This window comes from Ambystoma mexicanum, chromosome 5q (genome assembly GCF_040938575.1).
Source record: "Ambystoma mexicanum isolate Mex_15411 chromosome 5q, UKY_AmexF1_1, whole genome shotgun sequence".
Classification (NCBI taxonomy): Eukaryota; Metazoa; Chordata; class Amphibia; order Caudata; family Ambystomatidae; genus Ambystoma; species Ambystoma mexicanum.
In genome coordinates this window covers 595,188,960-595,214,903 of record NC_090933.1, presented here as the reverse complement: position 1 = coordinate 595,214,903, position 25,944 = coordinate 595,188,960, and the positions used below count along the sequence as shown (strand labels likewise).

General features: G+C 39.9%; 1 protein-coding gene across 1 annotated transcript in view; it reads left to right on the top strand.

Moving 5' to 3' along the window:
- LOC138497532 (kinesin-like protein KIF20A) overlaps window positions 1–25,944 on the top strand; it is a 1,316,984-nt gene that overhangs the window by 1,019,322 nt on the left and 271,718 nt on the right. Inside the window, exon 15 of the mRNA XM_069621067.1 lies at window positions 23,942–24,035. Coding sequence (XP_069477168.1) covers window positions 23,942–24,035 — 94 coding nt within the window. The remainder of the gene's footprint in view (window positions 1–23,941; window positions 24,036–25,944) is intronic.

The window sequence follows — 25,944 nt, the reverse complement described above, 5'->3', positions numbered from 1 at the left end:
GAGTAATGCGGGTGAAGGGGAGAGGGAATTTTATTGGTCAGGCAGTTATTTTTGAAAGAGACATGTTTTTTGTGTTTTTGTGGAACAGGAGGATGGTTGGGGCATTTCTAGCCTCTACTGGGGATTGAGTTCCAAACGGTGGGCTGTGGCGGACTATTACAGCTTTTTGCAGTTTAGTGTTGATTCCAAACTTTTGATAGCTGTGCTATGTGAGGTGCGAGAGCCTCCAGAGGTGTGGAGTTTAGCTGCCACATATGTTGTTCAGTTTGAGACTGCTTTATAGGTGATACAAGCAATTTGTAATATGATCCTGGCAGGGTGGGGAAGCCAGTGATGCGTGCTTAGTGTTGGAGAGATACTGTCAAATTTGCAGGCACCTGTAATGATTCATGCTGCAGCATGGTGTGCTGCTTTGAGGCGGAGGACAGGTGTGCGGCTAGGAGCCTAGTAAGGAGAGCATTTTCCTCATTGATGTGAGGTAAAGAAGGCTTGGACCACCATAAGGAATTTGTTTGGAGGAATGAAGGGTTTGCATAGTGTGTGGATCTGTAGCCATGCAGTTTGTACCTTTTTGGCAATGTTCTTTTCTACTATCGACAATGAAGACCAGGGATTTGGCTGAATTTGACAGCTTACGGTTGAATCCTTCCAGGTACATGTCATCCAGCCAATGTTGCACAATTTGTTTGGTGGGGCGACCGATGAGTACAAATTTGGTCTTGGTGCTCAATTTAAGGTAAGCGTTTGACATCGAGGTTTGGATGTAGCCAGGCATTCGCGGAGGTGAAGAATGTCCTCTGGGCCACTGACCATAAGATACAGCTTAATGTACTGATGGATGGCTATGCTGGGGTTATTTAGGAAAGTCCCTGTGTTATGTGTATAGATTGAAGATGCCTGGGGAGAGAATGGAACCTTAGGATACCCCCACAAAGGACTGGCAGTTGGTTGGATCTGAATGAGCCCATCTGTATTATCTGGTGCCTATTGGATAAGTAGGATGCAATCCATTTCAGCACAGTTCCAGAGAAGCTTATCCTGTTGGCGAGGATGGAGAGAATAATTTGATGATCAACCATTTCAAAGATAGCTGAGCGATCTCAGAGGACTAGGAGACACGAGTCCCCAGTGTCAGTGATTCTGAACGCATTGTTCACCACTTGGATGGTTGCAGCCTCAATACTGCATTTGGGGTGGAAACCAGGCTGGTAATCGCATTGCTCATCAAATTGGTTGATTTTTGGCAAGTAGTTGTGTCGAAACTACTTTCTCAATAAGCTTTGCGATGAACAAGAGGCTCATAACCGGTCTGTAGTTGGCTAGGTCCTCCGCGTCAGGCAAGGGTTTTTTGAGATGGGGCCGTATGAGACTGTTCTTCAACATGTCTGGGAGTGCACCTTTACTGGGGGTAGAATTCATTTTTATTTTCAGAAAGCAGTGTCACAGTTGAAATTGTACTAGTAGTAGGTAAGGCATCTGTGTGTAGTCTGTGAAATCGAAGTATGGACATTTGACATAATGTTAATAACAGTGGTAGAAGGTGTATGTGAGTCATGTTGCAGAATATTTGGAGTCTGCCCAATTAGAATACTACAAGCTGCAGTACCCGGTGATTTTTATTTTCAATCTAGTCGTGCTGCAGAACTTCCAGTTATTGTAACACTATTACAGGTTATTTTGCATGTAGGATAGAGGTTTGTATTGTATCAAAAGTGGGAGACTTAGAGTGATGGTGACTCAAATTGATGAGGTGTGGTACATGCAAATTCAGATGTAGCATTTTCAGTATTTAATAGTGTACCTGTTTTTTTATTGTGATGTTTTTAATCTTTTAAGAGTTGTGGGAAACTGAAGGAACAACTTCATCAGCAGACTCTGTACCGGAAACAAAAATGTATGAAAAGAAAGTATTAATGTTTTTTTGCTATGTTAAATTAGTAACTATTTTAATCATTTACTAACCATTTATACAATTAAAATAGTTAACTAATTGTTTGCATTCTTTGAATGTTTATTTTTATTGTTCTAAACGTATACCTTTTAAATTCTATCTACCAACATAATGTACTTTTCTAGTTGTATATTACATACATTAAACATGTTGTACTTGTGGCTGTCATCTAATTCCACTATAATGGTTGGTTGGATAAGTATTTTACTTATTTCTTTGTCATGAGATATATTAAGTTGTTAACATTCTTTTCCTTTTTAGAGGAATGTGTGTTGCATTTTTCGTGACAATGTTTTTCTTTTGCTGCTTTTGTCATGCTTTCCAGCTGAAATTGAATTACAAAGGGCAATTACTTTTATTTTATAAAAGGTGAATGCTTTCATTTTCTTGAATTTTCAAATGTTATTGTATTTAGAGAAGCCAATTTCATTATACTTTTGTTGGAAAAGAACATTTATTTTTTAAGGACATTGCTTATTAAGTGTTTTGGTACTATTACCTTATTTGTCATAAAAGACTATAAGGGGTTCTTTGGGCATGCATTGGTATGTTTGTAATACAGAAATAAATACATTAGTATGGTAACTGAATAATAAGGGTTTTTGCAGTAGAATAAATTCCAAAAATGTTTGGGATGCATTAATCTTGGGTACAAACATGCATCCGTATGCTCATTTCATATTATTTTGCAGTTTTCTTTTTTTTTTTGTGAAGAGCCTGTGTGGATGTTTAATGAATACATAAACATACATAAATATTCTGGATTTTTTGAATGTTTTCAAATCTCTGCACAAATGTACATTGATATGCTAAGTTCTTATTACAAAGGGTTATTCACTTTGTGTGAAGTACGCATTGAAGTTCATTGATATGTTCAGTTATTAGGTGAAGAGTTTTTCAACCTATTGATAATACTCGATGGTAAGTTGATGCAAAGCTTTTCTGCATTTCCAAAGAACAAAAGGTGTTTGTAGGTATCTACACTTTGCACAAACAGTACCTACGTTTGCTTGGTTCATATTCATGAGAAGGGTTATTGATTGTATGAAGAGCAGCATGGACGTACATTGATATGTTTAGTTAATTGTAATGGCAAGGGTTTTTAAATGTACGAAAATACATACCAGGGTATATTAACTGAATGTAGAGTTTTTTTCTGCATTGGAATAGACAAGGGAAAAATGTATTTATACTATGTTCACTTCATATTAATGGGAATTATTATTTTGTAAATGACATGCATGGGCGTACAATTATTTTAATTTATATTGTCAGTTTTAATAAAAACACGTATCACATTTATTACAAGTTATAAAAAATATATGAATAAACATACAAAGTTCATTAATTCATAAAGAAATCACCTAATACGTTCTCATGATACCTTATATTTTATTATAAAAATCCTCATATAAACGTTCATGAATTTTCTTCAAAAATCTAATAAGCACTATGGTCATTGATGTATTATTTCCTACCATCAAACGTGCCCAAAGATCCTTGCTAAAAACCATACTAGGCCTATGCACACATTTTCTAAAAAAACATCCTTCTATAATCATTTGTAGCTTCACAATATAAAATTAGATGCTTCAAAGATTCTTGAGAGTAGGTTATTACATAGCCTACATATGGGATTTTCAATATTCATACCAGAAATGAGACCTCCTCTCTCCCGGGTTCCCAACAAATTGAAACACAATCTCAAAGCATTACAGAAATGCTGAATGGGATTGCGAAGAATATATTTCAGTGGCTGATGAACTGGTTTGAGATTTTAACATAATCTTTAAAAGCTTGTATCTTTGTCATGATGCCTGTTCCCGAGGAGCCAGGTCAGGCCCAGCGTCCCCGGAAGCAGACTTCATACTCACCAAGCAGGACCCAGCAAACCCCTATAGGGGCTCTTTGGACCTTGTCCTGGCGCCAGGCTCATAAAAGGCATCTGTCCTGGCGCCTTAGGCGCCAGGCTCATCATGGCAGAACATATGGTAATGCTTGGGTGAACTCACCTGAGGCAGACCATGCTGCATACTCACCCGAGGCAGACCATGCTGTCTGAAGCTCCAAGCCAACTAAGGCTGGGGAGGAACTTTTTTCTTTCAGGAACTCTTTTCTTACTCGGGTGGGGCCAGTGGAAGAACACTCACATGAAGCTCTTCCAAGGCTATTTAAACCACGCCCGGATGGCAACACGTGCTTCGCGTTATTCTGCATCTGCAGCAGGACGCTCACCGAGTCGGCTCCTGCCATGCCCGCCAGCACCTGGAACACCTGCAAGGAGAGAAAGGCAAGCATTAGGACATTACCTACCTTCATCCAGCATGCGGATTCTTCACTCCGTCGATCCTGCAAAAGAAAGTCAAGGGTTAGAAACGCATCTTATCGCTCGCTGCAGCGCCGCTTCCACTTACCTTCACATGGAGCTGTCTAGCTCTTCAGCGGTCATAGGCGACATCGGCCGCATCCCAGCACCTACGGAAAAGAAAGACAATAGTTAGAAGCGCTCCGCTTCTCACGCTGCCGCGCCGCTTCCACTTACCTTCACGTGCCTCCGGCAACCTTTTCAGCACCCATAGGCGACATCGGTCGCATTCAAGACCTATGGAGAAAAAGGACAAAACAAGGTGAGCAACGAACTAATTCCAAAAGGACACTCACCTTAAGTCTTACCTGAATTTTGTTGGGACCTCAGTTCCCTTTTTGGGTCTGAGCGGCTTTTCTGGCTTTTCCGTATCCCGGCCCCTATGGGGAAATAAGACACACTCATTAAGGTGTCGGAGCAAACCACTACGGCACACCTTCATTAAAAGTACTCACCTGAGCTTACCTCGGCGAATCGATTCCTCCACACGGATTCCTCACCTAGTCCCTGAAAATTAAACAAAGGCCAAGGGACAAATAAGACTTGATCTTTTGAACTATATACTTACGGCAGCATTTTGGTAAAGGCAAGCAGACATTGAACCCTCGCCAAATCCGAGATCCAGTGACGTAACTGGAAATCTACGCGCCCATGCGTCAGAAGCAGGATGGAGAGCTTGTCCATACAGAAATTAAGGTGAGAGTCTGCGGAAGGCACAGCTAGGGTTCGAGGAGGGTGAGAAGGGGAAAAGGGGGGAATCTCACACACAATCTAGCAGACAGTTAACTCCCTTTTCCCATCTACAGAAGGATTATTCTACGGGCCAGACAGACGAGGTTTGGGGGTCCAGTCCAGTCCATCTTCCAAGCACTACCCTTTACCGTGGAAGAAGTTGTAGCAGTCCAGAACAGGTCGGCGCCTCCGTGGGAATCAGGTGAGCGTTACAATCTTGTTAGCTTTTCTAGTTGTTGGCACCAGTCATGTGATTTTAACTTTCTAAGAATCTTAGCTGTATTTAACAGTACAATTCGAAAATTATGCAGAAAAATTAATTTGCATGCTGTTTATATTTGTGGGAGCGACTGTTTATTTTGTTAATCACATATATGCACATACATTTGTATGTTTAGTTGATATTTCTAGGAAGTTTTTTCTTGTGCATTTTGTTAAATTTACAGTAAGGGGATGTTTTAAAAGTTTAACATTTGTAAGATCTGAGCAATTCTATTGACTAGTTAATTGACTAGTTAATTTATATTTGAAAGTACATTTTGTTTACCCCTCTTCTTAGAGAACTCATCTACAGGCTTTGACATTTTTCAATTTGCTAAAAAAGCATACATCGAATTTGTAGAAGGAAACAAGAATATATTTACATTTACAATTTCATGAATTGTATATCTTGAAAATTATTCATACTAGTGGGTGTTTTTAATTTTTTTTTAAGTTTAAGGATCTTCGCTTTGTATCAGGCGTGGTTGGGAATTTGACATGATTGGGCTTAGTTAAAAGGATTTATGGTACGTGCGTTTGTTATGAGAAAGTATTTCTGTATTTGTATCAGTGATTACTACAGCAGCTTTGCTGTAGTGTACATGACGCATGCATCCCTAATTGTTTGCACATGTATATTTGACTAAATTCTACGTATTCATTTTTTAAAATTTTTTTTTTTAAATTCATACTAACAGTGGTATAGGTGATTTAAAAATAAATGTGTTGTGACTCTATTATTTCTAGTAGCATATTTTTTGTATTTTATTACAATTGGGTTTACCTGTTTTTCTGTAATTGTATGCATCTGCAAAATGGCTGTAGCAAGCTGTAAGTGAACGTATGCTTCCGATTACCTACATAATGTAAATTATGCATGCACTTGCAAAGCCCATGATTTGTACATTGCTAAGCATGTGCATATGTATCATGTTATGTACAGTTGTACAGTACGCATTTGCTTGGTTTCCATGTGTGCATGGTGATTAAGAGTGCTTATGTTAAAGTTTGTTTCTGTGGCATTTAACATTAAATGTAACAAGTAACTGTTGCAGGTTTTGTTACGTGCATATAACGTGGTTTAACATGTGTGGAATTGTAATGCTATAACCTATCTAATCTATTGTAAAGCAAATGAATTGTAGTTTACGTTTCGTATTTGTGCATGTACATTGTTGCATGTATTTGTGTATGGTTTGTCTTTATTTTGTATAGTTTAATATGCTCATAAGTGTAGTATAATCTACATAATTGTAGGTTATGTGACAAGTGCATGATTGTATAGTTTTGTATATTTTTACAGTATGCAAGTGCTTATCTTCCAACCGTTTCTGTGCCAGTTTATACTCCAAATGAAACAACCAGTTAAAGTTGCAAGGTTTGTTTTGTGTATTTCATTAGTATTGTTTAACATGCACGTAAGTGTACTGTTATTAAGTACCTTATGTACAGTAAAGCAAATTAATTTTAGTTTACATTTCACATGTGTTTTTGTATTGCTCATGTGCTTCGACATTAAAGATATTATATATTTATTTTTATTTAAATTTAGGGCAAGATCATTTTGATAATTGGTGATGCCTGAAGTTTCGGGCTTCAATCTTATGTGAGAAAAATGCTGACTCTCCTACCATTTGAAAATTTGAATGTGAAATTGCATGGCTGTTGTGGTGCAATGTGGAAAGCCATAATCGAGAAACCTGTTCTGTATTATGACCGTGGCAAAATACTGAATGTAATTTTGATACACACTGGAGGCAATGATTTGGGATATCGAAGAGGCACTGGATTGTTTGCAAATGAAAACTGACTTGGTACATCTAGTAGTATTGTTTCCAGGAGCCACAATTATATTTTCCAGTATGTAGAATTTGGATTCGTGGGAAGTGCTAACCATTGAAAAAAGTATTGTACATTGTAAATAGATGTTTGTTTATATGTATATATATATATATATAATATATATATATATATTTTTTTTTTTTTTACTTCAATATTATATCATCACAACCTTGACAGTGCTTTTAGAGTTGGAGTGCATTTAACTAATGAGGGGAATGGTTTGTGTGGTCATCATTATTGAAGGCCTACGTAACAGATTGTTGTAAAGGGCTGCTTTACTTTTGTTTGTGTATACAGAATGGTTATTTTTAATGTATTATGTATTGCCTTACTTTAGTTTATGCTGTAATGTGTATGCAATGTGGGTACAGCTATGTTTGAAAAAAGCCTAGTTTCAGTGAGTGCCCCCAGTTTGTGGTTTTCCATCTTTTGCTTTTTCCAAATTGGAAATTAAACAGTTAATTACAAAGCTGGACACCAATTATGGGGAAAACGGGGGACTGGCTGTCCCAACATTGAAAAATGCAGAGTGTTTCAGGCAATGTCGACTATTGATATTCAGCTGTATCTTAGTACTACAGTTCAGATTTACATGTGCTGGGCCTTGACCAGGCTCCATTTTAATTTGCTGCCACTTAACAGATGGTTTGCCACCTGGAATAACCACGTATCCTCTGCAAATAGTAAATGCCCCTTTTGTACTGACAAGGCTAAAACCAGTCTACGTTTTGTTTTAATATGTCCTGAATGTTATTTTACGTGCTTATTATTTGATCCCAATCTTGAAGTACACTAATATTAGGAAATGCCTCCTGGCCTCAAGTAAAGAACTGTGGATAAACTCTGCCCTAAACGTCTATTTAAGAAATTCACTCTGGTTTAGATATGAGATGTAGAACCTTATGATATGACAAGCCCACTGGTTTTATCTCTGTGACTCAATCTGATGGCAATGTTTTTATTCTCTTTTCATATCTTTATTTTATACATTTTTATTGTATCATGTTTTTATCGCCTTGTGTACTTTAATTGTTGAGGTGCAATTCGAATCAAGTTTTATGAATGTGAATGAATGACTTGGGATGCCTACCAGGATTTTTTTCCAGGAGGCAAAAATATATTTTCATCTGCATAGAATTTGGATGTGTGGAAGTGCTAATAATTGAAAAATTGTGCACAATTCACTGTGAATGTGTGTGTATACATACATTTTTAGTTCAAAATGGCCCACATTATATCGCTGCAACATAAAAAGACCATATGTCAGCGTTTTTAGAGTTGATCGAGTACATTTAACTGAGGGGAATAGTTTATTTTTAGCCAGTATTATTGAAGGCATACGCAATTTATTGATGTAAAGAGCTGCTTACTTTTGTTTATGTATACATTATTGGTAATTGGATGTTTAAAATTATGTATTGCCTTACTTTAGTATATGTTGTAATGTGTATGTAGTTTGACTGAGTGCGTATGTTGTGTGTGGTTTTGGCTAGTGTGCATATGGTTGGCTTGGTTGCTGTGCATATGGTTGGTGTGTAGTTTGTTCGTATTTTTTCAGTCAAAAACATTGTCATAGCACATGTCATGTATAGGTAAATCTTAAATAGATAATATCTCAAAGTTGGCAGTCGATTTTCAAAATGTCTATCAGTGCACCAATTCCACATGAATTCTAATATAGCAATGCATGTAAGCAAGTCGGAAGACCCTTGCTTTAGATCCAGGAGTTGTTCCTGAGCAGAAATTGTCAGTTCTTGTCTTCCAAATATGGCTTTTAAGCAGTTTACAAAGGCAGGGTGTGAGTCGAGGATTGGGTTATTTGTAACATAAGGGGTAGCCCAGTTAAGTGCATCTCCCGTAAGATGAGAGATCAAATGGCTAATCCTCTCTCTATCAGTGGGAAAATAGGCAGCTTTAAAGGTGTACTGTATGGTGCAGGCATCCAGGAATTCTTTTAATTTGTGGGGTTCCAATCCTATTTACCACCCGGAAGGGGCCCTGGAGGTAACGCGGCTGCATTCGGGGGTGGGCAGGGAGGGGGCCTGACCATTTGTTGTCTTAAAGCAGTGTTCTCTTGTTTGTGTCTGAACCTCTACAGTGAAATTTTGCATCACAGACACTAACCGCTCCATCTGATTCAGTGTCTTAATAATTAGGTGTTGCTCTCTGTTATTCCTGTAGGCTCACTGTAATTATGCAAAACAATAGTACTTACAAGAGACAGATTCTTCAGATGCAGTCGTCAGTGATGTCAGTAAGAATCACCCTGAAATCCTTGCTGCTCCCTGTATGTATAAAAGCATAGAGGAGGAACTCCAGGGAAACCCTCTGATGGGGAGAAAACTGTTGTTGAGCTCGGTGATGTACGTTCTCCTGTAATGCGGTCTGCGGGGAATTTGTTCTTCCTGTATGCACAGAGACTCAGAAGTGGGGTTTGAAATATCAGCGGGCATTAACCCAGTTTTATGGGCAGGGAGAGCAGGAACTTGGCAGTCTTTGCAATATGCAGAGTTGAAGGGCCGAGCTCTGGAAATAGTAAGACAGGTTAGAGTAAGAAAATGACATAAAGGAAGTTGTTAGGAACAGAAGATGCTAAAGTATAAACAAGGGTTTCAAACTCACGAGCATCTGCTGGAAGTTAACAACGCCCCACTGCTCACTCTTCCATTGCTCATGAACAGTCTGTTCGCCACACAGCGATGCCGCGGGAGTGACTGCTCTCATCCGGCACGCCCCCACAGAAAATACTAGAATGGTGCATTGCACTTCAGCAGCCATTTTGAAGCGAGACACATAAGTATACAATGAAGAAATCCTCCATCAAGACCATGGCGTTTGCTGGTGGAAACGAGAAGTAACAAAGATGTATATACTGAATACTGAGATGCATATTTTCTTTACTGAAATGAATATGCTATACTGAGCTATCTACATTGTATTCTGAGAAAATATATAGAGCTGCATCCACTATATGTTGAAATGCATTCATTGTATGACAAGCTATGTGAAGTAATGGGGTTCTCCGGCTCCCACACCATACTGGAGCCTGGAGGTAAGTTTATTGGTAAGTTTATTCCATGACTGTAAGCCCCTAGGAATTACATGGGACATAAACTGGAGCACCCATCCTAGCAAGCATACACCTGTCACTGTTGGAATGTTGGAACCCGTCGCAGCACTGAAGGCGCTGTGTTTTTGGAATCTATTCTGGCCTTTAACGAGCTGTTCTTGCTGCCGGAATTTCAACATGCTCAAAGCTCCAACTAAACTTGGCCCGCCCCCCCTGAGGACACAAAGGGGATATAATCAGGTGACCTGCACCCCTGCAGCGTTAAGCCTGTCGCAGCACTGAGGGTGCTGTGTTTTTGGAATCTGTTCTGCCTTTAACAAGCTGTTCTTGCTGCTTGCATTTCCACAAGCTCACCGCTCCAACTAAACTTGGCCCCGCCCCCCTGAGGACGCAAAGGGGATATAATCAGGTGACCAGGACCCTTGTGGCATTAAGCCCGTCTCGGCACTAAGGGCGTCGCGTCTGCTGTTTGGCTGGTTGCGGGCTGCGCTGCTGAGGCACAGCCCGCCTACTTCTGTTAAACGTCCTTCATCAGAATACCAGGAACAGGACGGAAACATAAACCTTTTGTTGGCCACCTATGAAACAGCACCAGAGTCTACCACTATGGTGAGATCCATTACGTAATCCCCAAATATCACTGTACAATTTGTTACTTTTTGGTAGAGTGGGGGGAGTCGGACTCGGGCAGCTCCTCGAGCTGTCGGGCATGTCCAGTCTCTAACCACAAACATATTGGTGTTCTTTCATGAAAAATACTGATATTTTGAGTTATCTGTCACTTGGTCGTAGGCTGCAAGATTCTCTCCTTCACTCGGTGGAAGTAATCTCGTGGTTCAACCAATTGTAACTATATATTTGTCAGGCAGACCTCGCAGGATACAAACTAAATGCCTGAATATAAAAAACATTCCCGAAACCCCTTTTTTGTGACTTATTCTCCCCCTTCTTACCCTCCTTTTTTCCCTAAATCTATTGGCTTATAATCTGATATTCGTTATATGCAAGTATGACCAAATGAATGTATTGTGTGTTTTTATGGCATGAAATGAAATTCTAATACATATTCTTTTATATTTTATCTGTGGAAAACCCATGGAACTTGCGCTTTAACGATTTTTAACGATTATATAATACTGTATTTTAGCATTTGTTGTTACTTGGTTAGCCAAAGTAAAACTCTCTACACACAGGATCAGACAATTTGGCACAGAGTATTTTTGTGTGTTTTAAATATAAAACTGCATGCCATAACAACTAACATAGATATATTGCTTGAAATATGCACTAAATTAATGAAAGACCAAGATGAGATTAAGAACCTGGTTATTGAATCGATAGATTCATGGTAGTGTTTTATAATGGCACAATCCATAGGAAAACGTTCCATGAATCGGGCCCAAGAGCTTTGGGGATAATGATGGAGGACCTAAAAGCTACCCCTAAGCAAACATTGCCGTTTGAACAGGGGGAGGCAGAGGAAAACTCAAGGGCACTGAGTGAGCTCTGCTCTATAATTGATAAGGAAACTGAAAATAGGAAGAATCAGGAGATGGAAAAGGATGCGGTGGAGAATAGTAAATCGATAAATATAGAAATCGATAGCAATGTAAGTTCCACTGAAGTAAATCGAAATACTCCTCTCGGCTCTAAGAAACATACAAGACGAAAATGGAAACATTATAAAAGCAGTAAAAGTCGGGGAAATAAAACAAGTATGAGCAAGAAGAAGCGCACAAAAATAAATATTGCAGCCCTTGCGGAAACGCCCCCCTCTGACATGGATTGTATAGAAATAGGGGATACATTTGAGCTTTCAAATAAGTGTAATAACAGTGAAAATAATAAAATCCCAACAAAAAGAGGGTACTTTAGAAAAATGGCTAAAAAAATAACCGTCTGGAGACTGTTGAAACAGAAGATGTAGTTGTGGAGGGAGAAGAAAAGAGTGAAGGGTGCTTGGATAGTGAAAATGTAAAATAATTGAAAATAGAGAAAATATAACATGCTTAAATATACCAATAGGCAGAGCTGCACTTTCCCTTAAAACATGAAAACGAGATATGTATTAGGGAAATAGAAAGATTAGCCATGCATAAAATCAAAGCAAGAACTACACCATTGAGCAAAAGCAGGAAAATTATATCCTGGGCAAGAGTATTAAAATTATAGAAAAAGAAACCTCTGAGGAGAGTCCTTTCATGAATAGATCTTGGTTATTGGAACAACTACACAAGATCCCCCAATTACACATCATCAAATCATCAGATATTGACTTGGTGATATTACCGTAAAAGGGTAGTTGGGAAAACTGGGTTATTGCCCAATTGGGGACTGCAGAGATTGTAGACCTAATCGGGGAACACTCAAAACTATTATGGGGTACCAAATTTGAAATTCTTTTTTGTAATAACATTGTTGACTCTATACCTGAAATTAATAGGCCCTTAAATGTACCTCTGAAAATGAAAAATGGGGGGAAGATGAGTGGAGCAAAAAACATGGATCCCTGATGGAGAATACTTCCCCAATTGTTGAGATGAGGCCCATGGAATGGGACTCTCTCCTTTCTTGGAATAGCAGAGGACATAACTTCATCAAGCATATAGATGGAGTTAAGCTCTTAAAAGAAAGCAATGTGTTTGCCCTACAGGAAACCTGGGTGGGGAACTTTACTATTGGATGGGTATAGCATCATTTGTAAATCAGCAATTGGAGGAAAAATGGGACGTCTAGCAGGAGGCTTATGTATTTGGGCGAAAGATCATCTCCCCATTAGAACCTCTGAATGCCCTATTCATTCCCCTTTTGTTATGGCTGCCATTATTGGCAACATGGTCTTTCTTGGTTAAATTTTAATTATTAATGTACACTCAGGCTCAGGTGGGGGTAAACTTGGCAAGCATATGTAAGACAATAACAGCCACTATTGAAAGCTGGTTGTCGGAATCCCCTATATCTGAAATACTAATTATAGGTGATTTCAATGCCTATTGTGATGTCGCCAAAGAGATGATGAATAAGTGGAATCCATTAGATGCTGAACTTATACACATGGCATCCTCCGTACTCGGACGGAAAATTGGGTCCTAATTGTAAGGCTCAAACCCAAATCATGAATGGAATCACTTGGCTAAAACTCCTTGCCAGCTGGTGGCTTAAATACCTTGAACCAGACAAAAATACTCCTAGTAAAGAAACTTGGTCGAATAGAAAAATTAGCTCATGATTAGATTATATGTTTGTCAGCCAGGGTATAAACAAAATTGTCGGATCCTTTCAACATATACCGACTCTGCTGAGTGATCATAAAGCACTCGGATGCAAATTATTAAAAATAACCCCAAATCAATGGGAAAGTGGTGAGGCCATGAATATTCAGAGCTCCGCAGGGGGAAATACGATTACATGGACTGAGACCAATTTGGAAAAATGTAATATATGTTTCATATACTTCCCCTCAAGGTCAAGAGATAGCACTAAATGGCCTCAAAATTGTAGGTGATCTGTTGGGCATGATCCAAAAGGAAAACTGCAGTCTGCGGACCTACCATAAACCTGGGAAGCCACATGTAAATAAATATGATCGCCAAATAGAAGAGAGAAAAAAAGAAAAGGTGGCTGAAATTAAGAATATTAAAAATAACCCCACATAAACCGAAGAGGTAAAGATATTGCAAATTAAAAACATTAAGACCCGATTTAAAAATTGGTCAAAGGCAAATTAACATAATGTTAATGCAAATTGGAAGATTATATATGTACTCTGCAATACATATGATACCAAAATAATTCTGGTACCTCTATCGTCAAAACACCTATTAGAAGATGAAGCATAATGAAAATAATGATGTAGGACAAAATGCATGGGAAACATACATATCTCACCTTCTTTCTGTGGAGGATAGGTCCGCTTCTCTACATATAGAACGTGTGATAAGTAGACATCAGATATTCCCCTATGAGGTCCAGGACATTCTAAAAATTATAAATAAAAAGAAAACTTTCAAAGCCCCGGGACCAGACGGGCTGGCGAATGCCGTTTTGAAAAGAAATCCAAGAAAATGGGCAGTATTTTCAAATACCTGGGAAAGGGTGACTATTCTGGAAAATTGGTGAAAGGCGATGGTTGTCTCGATTAATAAAAAGGGGGATAGGAAAAATCCGGACAATTAGTGCTTACTCTCCATGACCGATAGTAGTTGTAAGAGATTCTGCTCTTTATTGATGGGGAGCTTAACCATATGGAGCAATGAAAATTATCTTATACCCATCCAACAAACTGGCTTTCGAAAGAACTATAGTACCCTCGACAACTTAGTAATGCTCAAACAAATAATTTCAGATTCATTGGATAAAAAAGACATAAAATGATATTCCTGTTACATCGACTATTCAAAGGCGTTAGACTGTGTCGATAGGGAAACACTCTGGAAATAATTAGTCGATAAGAAGATATGTCCCAGGATCCTGTATTTTCTACTGTGTAACCTCACTGGTGTAATATAATTTCTACGTCTTGGATATTTGGGACAGATTTACTAGAATAAAAACTCTCGCCCCCCCCCCCCCCCCGAAGTGGGGGGTTTTGGTATAAATGGTCTCATGTATGCCGACGATACTATTTCGATAGACAAAACACTGGGGAGCTGCAGAAGATGCTTAAAATTAGGGCTGCACCGAATAGAATATTTAGTATTTGGCCGAATACCGAATAGTTTGTCAACTATTCGGCCGAAGCCGAATATGAAGCCGAATAGTTGCTTTATTTTAATAAATCATGTTCCAAACTTCAAAAAACTAATAAAGCCCCATTTTTAAATGGATTCTATACTTTTATTTTTCTTCATTGTAATTAATGTAGCATCTTTATTTAAAGTATAAAAGCCAGAAATAGAGCAGATTTAATCAAAATGAAGGGACCAAAATGTACAGAAGATTGTTGCATATTCAGTGCCAGTTAAAGTAGGATGCTTCACAAATGCAAAAGGACTGCCTTTGTGAATCGGATGTATTGCATTCTTTATCCAGTTGAAAGGTCGATGTGGTTGAGTTTCGAAACTTCTTTGCAGCTCGCATAGAAATGTAAAAAATGGTTCATGTCGGCTCATGCAGGACACAAGTCAAGAGGAAATCTGAAATGCGTGAACTCCATCTCACAACTATTCATCCCACCCAAACGAATGCTGCTTACTTTTCACTTATCCTAGCCACTCTTTCTCGTCAATACACAAACGTATGAACTTATAATTTCCTGATAAAATATCAGATAATGTTAAACTCAGGACTCAAATCCTTAAAAAAAGAAAATGGGGGGGGGCTATGACGTACACAATGGGAAGTGACATGACAGGAACTGAAAGTATCTATGCACATTTCTTTCAGTTTGTTTTTTCCAACTGAAAAAGTGCACATTGCATACAAACATTTGCCAAAAGAAAAGATGTTCCTGTATTGTTGCAGGCTAAGTATAAAAGATGAGCACCTTTTTTGTCTAAGAATCTGTAACAAAACATGCCCTAAAGAGCAGATTACAATATAAGATATTTTTCAGCTGTGTGGTAGCAATTCGTCTGGTCTAATTCTATTCGGTTTTGCAAACTGAAGTCTATATCTGCCTTTTTGAGTTTGTGTTGCATTGTATTCAAATGAGAATGTCAAAGTATTCGGCAAGAGCCAAATAGTTAGAAACTTTTCGGCCAGAGCCGAATAGCTTTTTTTCAGCCAGAATCTGGCCGAATACTCACTCAAAGCCGAAGTTCGGTACACCCCTACTTAAAATCCTACACCTTTTTTCAAAAGAAAATACCTTGAGCATTAATATAAGTAAAACGAAGGTGATGGTTTTTGGGGGACCGAAAAGGAAAAGAGATGGAAGATTATTTAATTGGAAGATCAATGATAACATTCTTAAGGTAGTCAATATATATCATTATCTGGGGATCCCTATTATGAAAACCCCCCCCCCCTAAAATATTTCTATTTTGAGATGGTTGAGACCAAAGTCTTAAAAAAATGGAACATCATGAAAAAGTAGATTACAAACAAATGTGGATATTCCATTGAAGGCTAGTTAGAAATATTTATAAGAGATGCATTATTCTGTGTGCCTTAAATGCACTGGAAGCGGTGGGTGCCTCAGAAATGGAAAACCTCAAGAAATTAGAAGTTAAATTATGGAAACCACTATTGGGACTCCCAATATCGACCCCTATTGAAGCATTACGAAGTGAACTGGGGCTGGTCTCTTTAAAAACACTTTGGAAAATACGGTGCTGTAAGCTCTATATTAAAATTATGTTGGGTGAGAGGGAGGGTTTGAGTCTCCTGGGTCTGAATGGCAAAAAGATGTTGATGCGTGATAAACTGAATACATGCATGTCAGATTTAAAAGGAGTGGCTCTTTCCTCATGGAAATTAATGAGTATGCCTGTATGGATAGGTGGAATGACTGCAACCAAAAACCAATTAAAAAAGAAAGCTTTTGAGTGGGATTTATACTCTAATCTATCTTACCTGTCAAAAAAGAAATGCTATTCCACCTACGCACTTCAAGGTATGAAACCTATGACTCCTAGATATTATTTGTTTAAGACTGGAAACAGAAGTCTGATACGTTTTATCTTCCTTCTTAGATTTAACACATTACCATGTAGGGAACATACTGGAGCATGGTTGGGTCTAGCTATGGAAGAAAGATTGTGTAGACATTGTAAAGGGGAGATAGAATCTATCGGACACTTACATGATGCAGGAAAATACAGGAATGGTACCTCAAATGTTATGGCAACTTTGTATGCGATCTGAGTATGATTTTTTCTGATCAATTCGGCCATATATATGGCAGAAAATATGATTTATACTGGTGCTGTCTTTTATATTTGGAAGAGTGCAACCCAAAATAATGGAGATGGGGTACCAGACTGAAATGAAATATGAAATGCTTTGTGTATTAATGCATAATGTATCATGATTTTAATGAATTTTTCTTTCATGCCGTGTATCTTTTTATTTTTCTATCCACTCTGTGTTTTTAACGCCCTACCTAATGTTGTAATATTATGCTGTATAGTGTATAAGGTTTTAATTAACCAATTTGCACTTTAAACTAAATTAAAAAAAATAAAAGAAAAATGTTGGAAACCACAGACCCCATCAACATTCCGCATGACCTCACGCCATTCCAACAGACTCACTCTACTGCCAATTACAACAGTATGGGCTTCATTTTGAGTCCGGCGGTAACCCTGCTGGTGCTTCTGGCAGGTTGCTGCCAGACTAGCAGCCCGACTGCGAGTCAGGCCCGCTGCCTGACTTCCCGGTGCCACTGGGCTATTACAAGTCCGGCGGCTCAGGAAGTCAAGCGCTGATAAAATGTTGGTAACGGTGCCAGTGCTTCCATGCACAGCCTTCCTACCGTGGCCGCAGCACCCGGCAGGGTCAGACCTGTTGGGCACAGCGGCCATGGCAGGCAGACTGAGTTTGCCATTTGGAAGCAAGGGTGCTGTTGAGTTTACCGGCACCCTTGTTTCCAGACCGGCAAACTCGTAATGAAGCCCTATGTTTATTAAATAGTGAGATATGCATGGTACAATCTAATAACTCCAGTACATAGTATGCTAAAATGTCTGCGTGTGCTAAAGAGAAATTGTGTATGCTATATGCTGAGACGCATGAAATATAATGTATGTACTGGAAAACAAAAAAAATACTGTAAACTGGAAATTCCTGCACACCATGTTAAAACTTATATAATGTGCATTGAAAGGTATATGCTATTCACTGAAAAATATATTCTACAGGTGAAATATATACATGTTATATTGAACATCTTTATTCACTTAAGCAGATAGCACAGTGAAACTGCTTACACCTGAACACTATTTCTTGTACACACATTACTGGACATGTCTCATGGTTTGCTGTTCTGCCCACTGCAGGTGGTAGCGTGTTCTTCTCTTGTTAGTTTCACTTTCCACCATTTGCTGTGATAAATCTTATGGAGTCATCACTGGTCCCCAGCCAGGAATATCCTCCCATATGGCATGGGGACAGCAGCCTCTACCGGATCCTGACCCTGGGCGTAGTATTTTGAGGGAGGCTCACAGGGGAGGAGACGGCTGTCATGGGAAGGCAGCAACTCCATCAGGAGGGACGCAGTATTCTTCCCTTTCCAATGAAGAAGACCCCATTATTACTAAATTCCTGATGGCCTGTTGCCACTATACACATCTCTCCTGTTGTAAAACCCCAAATCCCCTTCTTGCAAAATGTTCACACCTCGTATATGCATAACATCCACACAACACCTCCCGTCTCTGATGTTTTTGTAATACCCAAAAATCCTAAACAAAATCACCTTAGAAGTCCTATAGATACTATGGACTCCAACTCACTTAAAGCCTCCAGTACTAAGACGAGGAAGGAGTTAATGTGGATCAAAGGAAACATTAAACTGAACATGCAGGCTAATTGTTGTAATGATGCTCAAGTGTGCAGGAGTTTCAAAAATGGACTCTGCATTGGAGGAAAGGAGAGAAGCAGATCAGAAGAAGGAAGCCAAACCAAGGGAGAAGGCATCAGCATGGGAACGGACTGTCCTGCGGAAAGCAGTCGCTATCCTTCTGCCACTTACCAGAGGTACCTACTGGAGTGGCACAAGGCTACAGGAGACGCCGCAGGCACTGTAAGAACTGCTGGGGAGCCAACAGCAAAGCTACCAGGAGCGCGGTTACGTCCAGAAGCTGTAGGCTTACTGACTGGTGAACGCAGAGCCGGCAGCAGTGCTGGGAGAATGTCTTCAGAGTGGGAGACGCTGTCCCAGTGTGGAAGCTTCACCAGAGCAATGTGCCACAGGTTGAGGATGCTACCAGACACCTGTGAGTCTGCAGAGATGTTGGGGACCCCGAGGCGTACAGACGGGCATGTGAGCCATTAAGAACTTATTTTGAATTCCGACCAGGTAGAATAAAGAGACAGAATTTTCCCAAATCCTAATGTACGAGATGGCAATATGCGGAAGGTTGCAGCAAGTACTGCCACAAGCCAATGAATACTAGTGAAGGAGTTAAAGGACAGAACTTGAACAAGTGTCCATATACGAGATGTCAATATGGGGAAAGTTGGAGCAAGTGTTAATAAAATCAGATGAATACTACTGAAAGAGTGTAAAAGCCAAACTTGAACAAGTCTCCATATATGACATCAATATGGGGAAAGTTGCAACAAGTAGTACCTTAAGCCAAGGAAGTATAGACAGTGAAGGAATACAACTGTGCTGTACTGAAAAACGGTGAGAATATTAAGAGAAGCCCTGCTGAAGGAAGCACATTAGGCAGTGAGCTTTTTGGGGAGGAGGATACCTGACAGAGAAGCATACACGGTTATCTGCAAGCTCCAGAAAGGGATTCCTGGCATGGGGGTACACCAGGCAGTCCATTTTAAATACACAAATGAATAAGACATTGTGGGCAGCTACTTGGCAGGAGAGTATAGCAGGTGATCGGTAAGAACCAGATGAAAAGAAGTCCTAGCAGTCTAGGCACCAGGCACATTGAAGTTAAATAAACACTTGATATTGTGGGAAGATTTTATTATTTTATTTATTTATTTATAAAGCGCTGAAAGCCTGCAGGCATCAGAGTGCTAACACAAGAACAACAGTAAAAAGCATACAATAAATCGTACAAAAAGACAACACAACATACCCCAGACTCAATACCTCAGGGCACAATCCAGGGTAGGGACAAAAAGAACAAACCCATGGGTTAACCCTTAACCCACTATAAGATTCAGATTTGAAGAACCTTTGGACATATATTTACAGATAAGATTGCACATTACTCGCCCCACATACAACCAAAATAAACTGTGTTCTTGGGAGCAGCAACCATTGATCATTAGCATTCATACAATCTTCAAGTCAGAACTTTTGACCACACAAGGTCCAGTTCTTTGGCGAAACCAAGCCAAAACGTTTATTCCTTAAGGATTTTCTATTTTCTTTCCCACTTGGTATTAGTAATGATGACATTCCTCTGGTCCAAAATAAAATCTCTTATAGCCACGTCCATCTGCATCGATGACTTCCTTACTCGCAGGTTCCTGAACAAGCTTGGAGTAGTGCAAGCTTTCATCGGTTGACATAGGCCCATGAGCCTTAGTTCAGGGTTCCTTACATTTACTGATAAGGTATTAGGACCTGACGGAAGCCCCCCTACTACTGGCTGGAGGCCAGGGGGCATTAACATTGTATGGGAGTTAGTTTTGGGGCCCAAGCATACCAGTCACCTCTGTAGATTGTGGAAGCAAAGACACTTTCTCAAATCAGTTTGGCACCAATTATCCTTTAAACCTGGGTGTGGTTGAGTCGGTAAAGGGAGTGAAAGGTTGTTTTGACAAGTTATCCATCTTAATTATATGACAGTTCCCCACAAGGTTATCAAAAGAGTGCATCCATACACAAGTCAGTAAAATTATTACATTTATTCTAATCCTTGGTTATGTTGTATTTTACCAGTGACCAATGGTCAGAGGAAATGGGCATTTGGGACCTGTCCTAAACACCATGCCCTAGCGGCATTTTAGGGGTAGCCTGTGATTTGGAACTACTCTTATGCTCCTTTAAGTTCAATGGGGTTGTTGAAAGCAGTGAAAGCACTTTTGTATCTATTGTGTCCTTTGTAAAAATGTGGGCACTTTCAGGGTTCTCAAACCCCACAGTTGACCTAACCATCGCATGAGGTAACTCACAATACCCGTTGTACAGCTCGTGATTTTCCTCAGCAGAAACGTGAAGTACGTCGGCTCTCGCCATGCTCAGCCACTGCCTCCTATGTGAGCTTAATGCCAATACCGCCGATAAGAGATTCCCCCTTCGAGGGTCATCACAGTGGCTCCTGGGGAAATCATTGCCACTCTGGGACCTGGGCACCCGCAGGAATCAGAGGGGGTAGTGGACAGGGATATGGCTTCCGGACCTTGCTTAGGGAGAGTTGGGATAAGTTTAGAATTTGGAGCCAATGTATCATTTTTATGGAGAATGACTGACTTTTTTCTGTACATCGTTTCTCCCATTTTTTTCTTGCCCCAGGCATAGTGGAACCTGAGAATATCGACACACTTGACACATTCAAAAGTAGCGTACTATGCGCTTAGCTACACAGACACAATGCTTACAAAAGGTGTTTGCAGGAAGACTTGCACAGCCCGGGTACTTCCTTGTACCTTATTCAGACAGCCAAAGCTTGTCCACCTTTCAAGACGTAGCCCCAGCCATGTCTGAGCACAGCACGCCGTGCCGAGGTTCTTCCAAGCTTCGGAACTTCCTGGACCCGAAAATACGCCAGGAACCTGTGAAGGCTCCGAGACACAGCAGAAACCCCAGCAACGTAGATGCAAAACGCTTCCGCTACAGCCAGGCTCACTCTTGAAATGGCTCACGGGCAGAATCGAGAATAATCAAGGAAAGGACCTAACGTCTAAATGGACGAGGATCGGGGACGTCAAGCCACACTGCCGCAGAAGGCAGCAGCCGCTTCCGACATCCACATGTAGTTTCCCTATTGACAGCCCATGGGAGCCACCAAGATACCTGGCAGGAGAGTATACCAGGGGATCTGAGAAGCCTACTAAGTGATTCCTGGCAGGGGAGTATACCAGGAGGTCCATTCAAGTCATGAGAAGACCTCTGCTTATTTACATTTGCCGAACACATGGCAAAACAAGTGAGCCGGAGACTCTAAGAAACAGGCAAGTGGAAGCTGTGAAATTCAACAAACACCATTTTTCCATTCTAATGGAACCATTGTTTGAAAGAAACACATTTTTTTTTTCTTAAGTGTTTGCTTGAAAGAGGCACTTTTGCCATCCTACCCGAGGCATCCAGGGGAAGGAACCACCGTCTGGATCCAAAGATTATTTTTGTTTAATTTATTTACTTGCTTTTGAACACTTTTTGCCAAATCTACACCAGAGACACCCTTTGTTAATTTCTACTGTGAAGTTTAGATTAGTATGTTTCGGACACAAGGACAGTGTATATAATTTGTATGACCAGACTCAGACTGATCTTTAGTTTCCTAGGCAGGGAAACTCTCTTTAGGATAGGGACAGAGTGATGTGTATCCAACCTTTTTTATTTTAATAGTCTGTTGTTGAAAACACTACCACTTTGAGTCTGCCTCTCATTTCTGACCCCTTACATATGGTGGCAGGCGTGGGATCCCGAACTGGTTGACACAAACCGGGATCCCACTTGCAACATATTCACTCTCTAATGCAGCTTATTATCCAGCAACTAGAGGAAGAAAATAAATGTCATACTTGAAAATAATGCTCTCAACACTATTTTAAGCCCTAAGCAAAATATCCTAACAAAATGTACTTTTCCCATGCATAACCAACATCTTTTTTTCCATGGTCGTCCCCTGTTAGATACCTTCAGCGTGTTAGACTATAATATATAACACCACAGTAAATTGAGTTTGGTGGTTAAAAAAAGAGAGAGACCCAACTCCAAGCCCCTCTACGAGCATCCATCCTAGTCTCGAGAGGCATGCCCCAGCCCTGGTAACACAGGAAGAATTGCCTGATCCGGTTTCTCCACTTGACATAAGTAAACCCACAGAAGTAGACCCATCTTCTGGGGTAGAAGTATTGTTTGTTCTCCATCAACCAGCTAGAGACCTTGATACATTTTAGTTTGGACAAGACATTTCTTTCATTTAGGGAGAAGGTCTCAGCGAAAATAGCAAAATGGCCACCATTGAAGGTCTTGTAGTCAAGCTGACTGCCCATCAGATCAAGGTAGAGAATGGATTCCAAGCTGGGCTGGATAGAATTGCTGCAACCTCCCAGAGACGCATGTTACCACAACGTATCCATCTCAGTATACTGATTAACATTTCAGCCCACAATGTCTGTATCTCTATACAGTGCATATATTTCACAGTGTAGTGTAAGATCTAAAATAACTGAATATACTTCTCAGTAAACAATGTATGTTCCTCAGTGTACAACGTATATCCAGTCATACGTCAATATGTAATGTATGCATTTCACTATACGGTGTATATCTCAGTATACATTGAACGTATATCAGTGTGCAGTGCATCTATTTCAATAAATGCTTTATGCAACTCAATATACAGTATATACATCTCTGTATACAATGTGTGTGCGACTGTCAATATATGATGTACATATCTCATTATATAATATATAACAGTATGCAGTACATGCATTAACAGATGCACCCTTTGCCTTGGCCACCGCTAACCATGCAAGCCAGGCTCACTTGCTGCATCCTCTTTTACAAATCGGGAAAATCGCGGACAGAGGCTGCATACAGGGGTTAGTAAGAAGTAATAGGCTGCTACCGCGATCATCTACCAGGGCACAGCACTGCCTGCATGCCCTCTTTATGGGGGATGGAAGGATAGAGCGCGGCTGGTATTAGCAACAGCACTTGACAGTTATTCTTTAATCCTTTGATGCTATCCGTTAATTATTACCCTCAAATTCGGAAATGGAACACCATGGTCTATGTCTGGGCTTGGTGCATGCTCCAGACTTCACACATTATACGTGCAAGATAAGGGCATCATTAGTACACTAGTCTCCTCATCCGTCACCTGTTGCTCTGTCTGATCCAGGCAGTGTAAATTTATGAATGTCTGTATTCTGCTTTTGGATATCTCATTTGTTTTCTCTAACGCAGGAGAGAGAAAAGCGTATTTTGGAATTGGAAATGGCACTAAACCAACACAAGCAAACTTGCGAGACAAACATCAGTATGGCAGAAAATGCAACAGGTAGGAACTGAACAAAATTATTTTCTTGTGCACCCAATTCACATTCGGTTGGATATCTGGATCTGCAAATGGTTGTTTTGATGCAAGCTGTAAATTCAACTCATTTTCGTGCAAAATGTTGCATTTTAATACGTTTCTTGAAGACAAGTCGTTTTTTTATTTTGTTTAAGGTTTATTGGTAGGTTTAGGTAGAGCTTAATTTGTAAAAAAAAATAATAAAGTGCCAGAGGCCAACTATTTTCGAGCACTCCTGTGATGGTGCGGGTGGGCATCACCACTGCTGCCACCAGCACCCACAGCTGCTCCCCACAGTGTTAACATATTTGGGGATAGACTAAAGCTCGCACCTGCTCATTGTGGTTTATGGATATGCTGACTGTCGCCACTTCATAATTAAAGTGAATCTGAGACAATAAGTGCCGGGGCTCAAAAATAAGGGCCAGGTCTGAGCCCTGGCAAACACCCCCACACATTAAGCACTGGGTATAGGTCCTCCAACTTACTTCAGCCCCTGTAGTTATTGTATCTGTTAATTATGCTTTGTCTAATCCACACCTCATTAACAAACTAAATTTGACAAACATCCTTTATGGTCATATGCTAGCCCCTTGTAATGTTTTTTGTCCCACTGCTTAGCGTTGTTCATTATGCATCTTTGTTTAAATCTCAATTTGTAGATGGTACCCAGGCACATTTCACATCTTGTTTTGTTTGGCACTCTAAATTATATATTTTTTTGATTAAAAGTATTTTTATTTATTTCTGTTCTTTATTTTTGACATCTCATACGTCCACGCAAATTTGATATGATAGGTTATTTATAATGCGCATAATACCCAGGGGTTTCTAAGCACGGACCCAGGGATCGAACATGTGGTGCTCCGTGTTGTGTTGCTTCCAAGGCAAGCACGTTGCCTCTGAGCTATCCTCCCGAGCCTTGTCCACAAGGCTACATTTGGTTGGAACCACTGATATGAACATATCTTTGGAGCAGTGTGGGTGGAAGAAGGGGGAGGGTCCCATGTGTTCGCTGCCTGCTATTTTTAATTGGGAATATTTGTACTTCCTATTATTCTTTTATTTGGTTTAATTGCCTATTTTAGAGTGTGTTTGGAACGCTGCTAATCTGTGGGTGTTGCTCTGTTCCAAAACATGAAACATCACCATGCCCATTTGGTGCATCATGCTTAATGACGCACCACCAATGCATGTCATTGCTTGGTTTTAATTTTGTCCCAGTGATAGAAAAAATGTATTTATTATCCGGCTGCCTAGTCTGCAGCTCTTAACCAAAGGATAACTGAACAGTCTTGTTTAAAGTACATGGGCCCATAAACTGGTCTTAGAAGGCAGTTGTTTGACCACTTTGTTTAGACATACCATCGGTTGTACATTACTAAAAGGAATCAATAGTACACGTGATACACAGAGATATCCACTAGAAATTGACATTAGGTGCAGACGCAAGAAATATAAATTAGTCATTTTTCTTTTCATTATGGACATTTTACCAACCCGCCTCATAGGGATCATACATCCAATACATTCTTTCGAATACATAAACTTAATACAAATCGGAAACAACAATGACTTTTTTTTACCCCAAAATGTAGGCAAAGGCGGACGAAGGGTGCATATTCCTCCCACAGCCATTTTAGCAATAGAGTCAAGACCCATGCTAGATATAGCGCATAATACTGTGAAGTCATCCTGCAACATAGGTATTCTCCCTATCAGTAACTAGCATAACATTATCACACACGTGTTGTGTACCGCTGAAAGGCACAATGCATTGGAACATAATTGTGCACTTTACAAAGGAAATTTATCCTTTGTAATAGACATCTTACCCCATTTCTGTCCCCAGCATCTTCGTGTCTCCTATGCTGCTGTAATGGAATCAACTCTA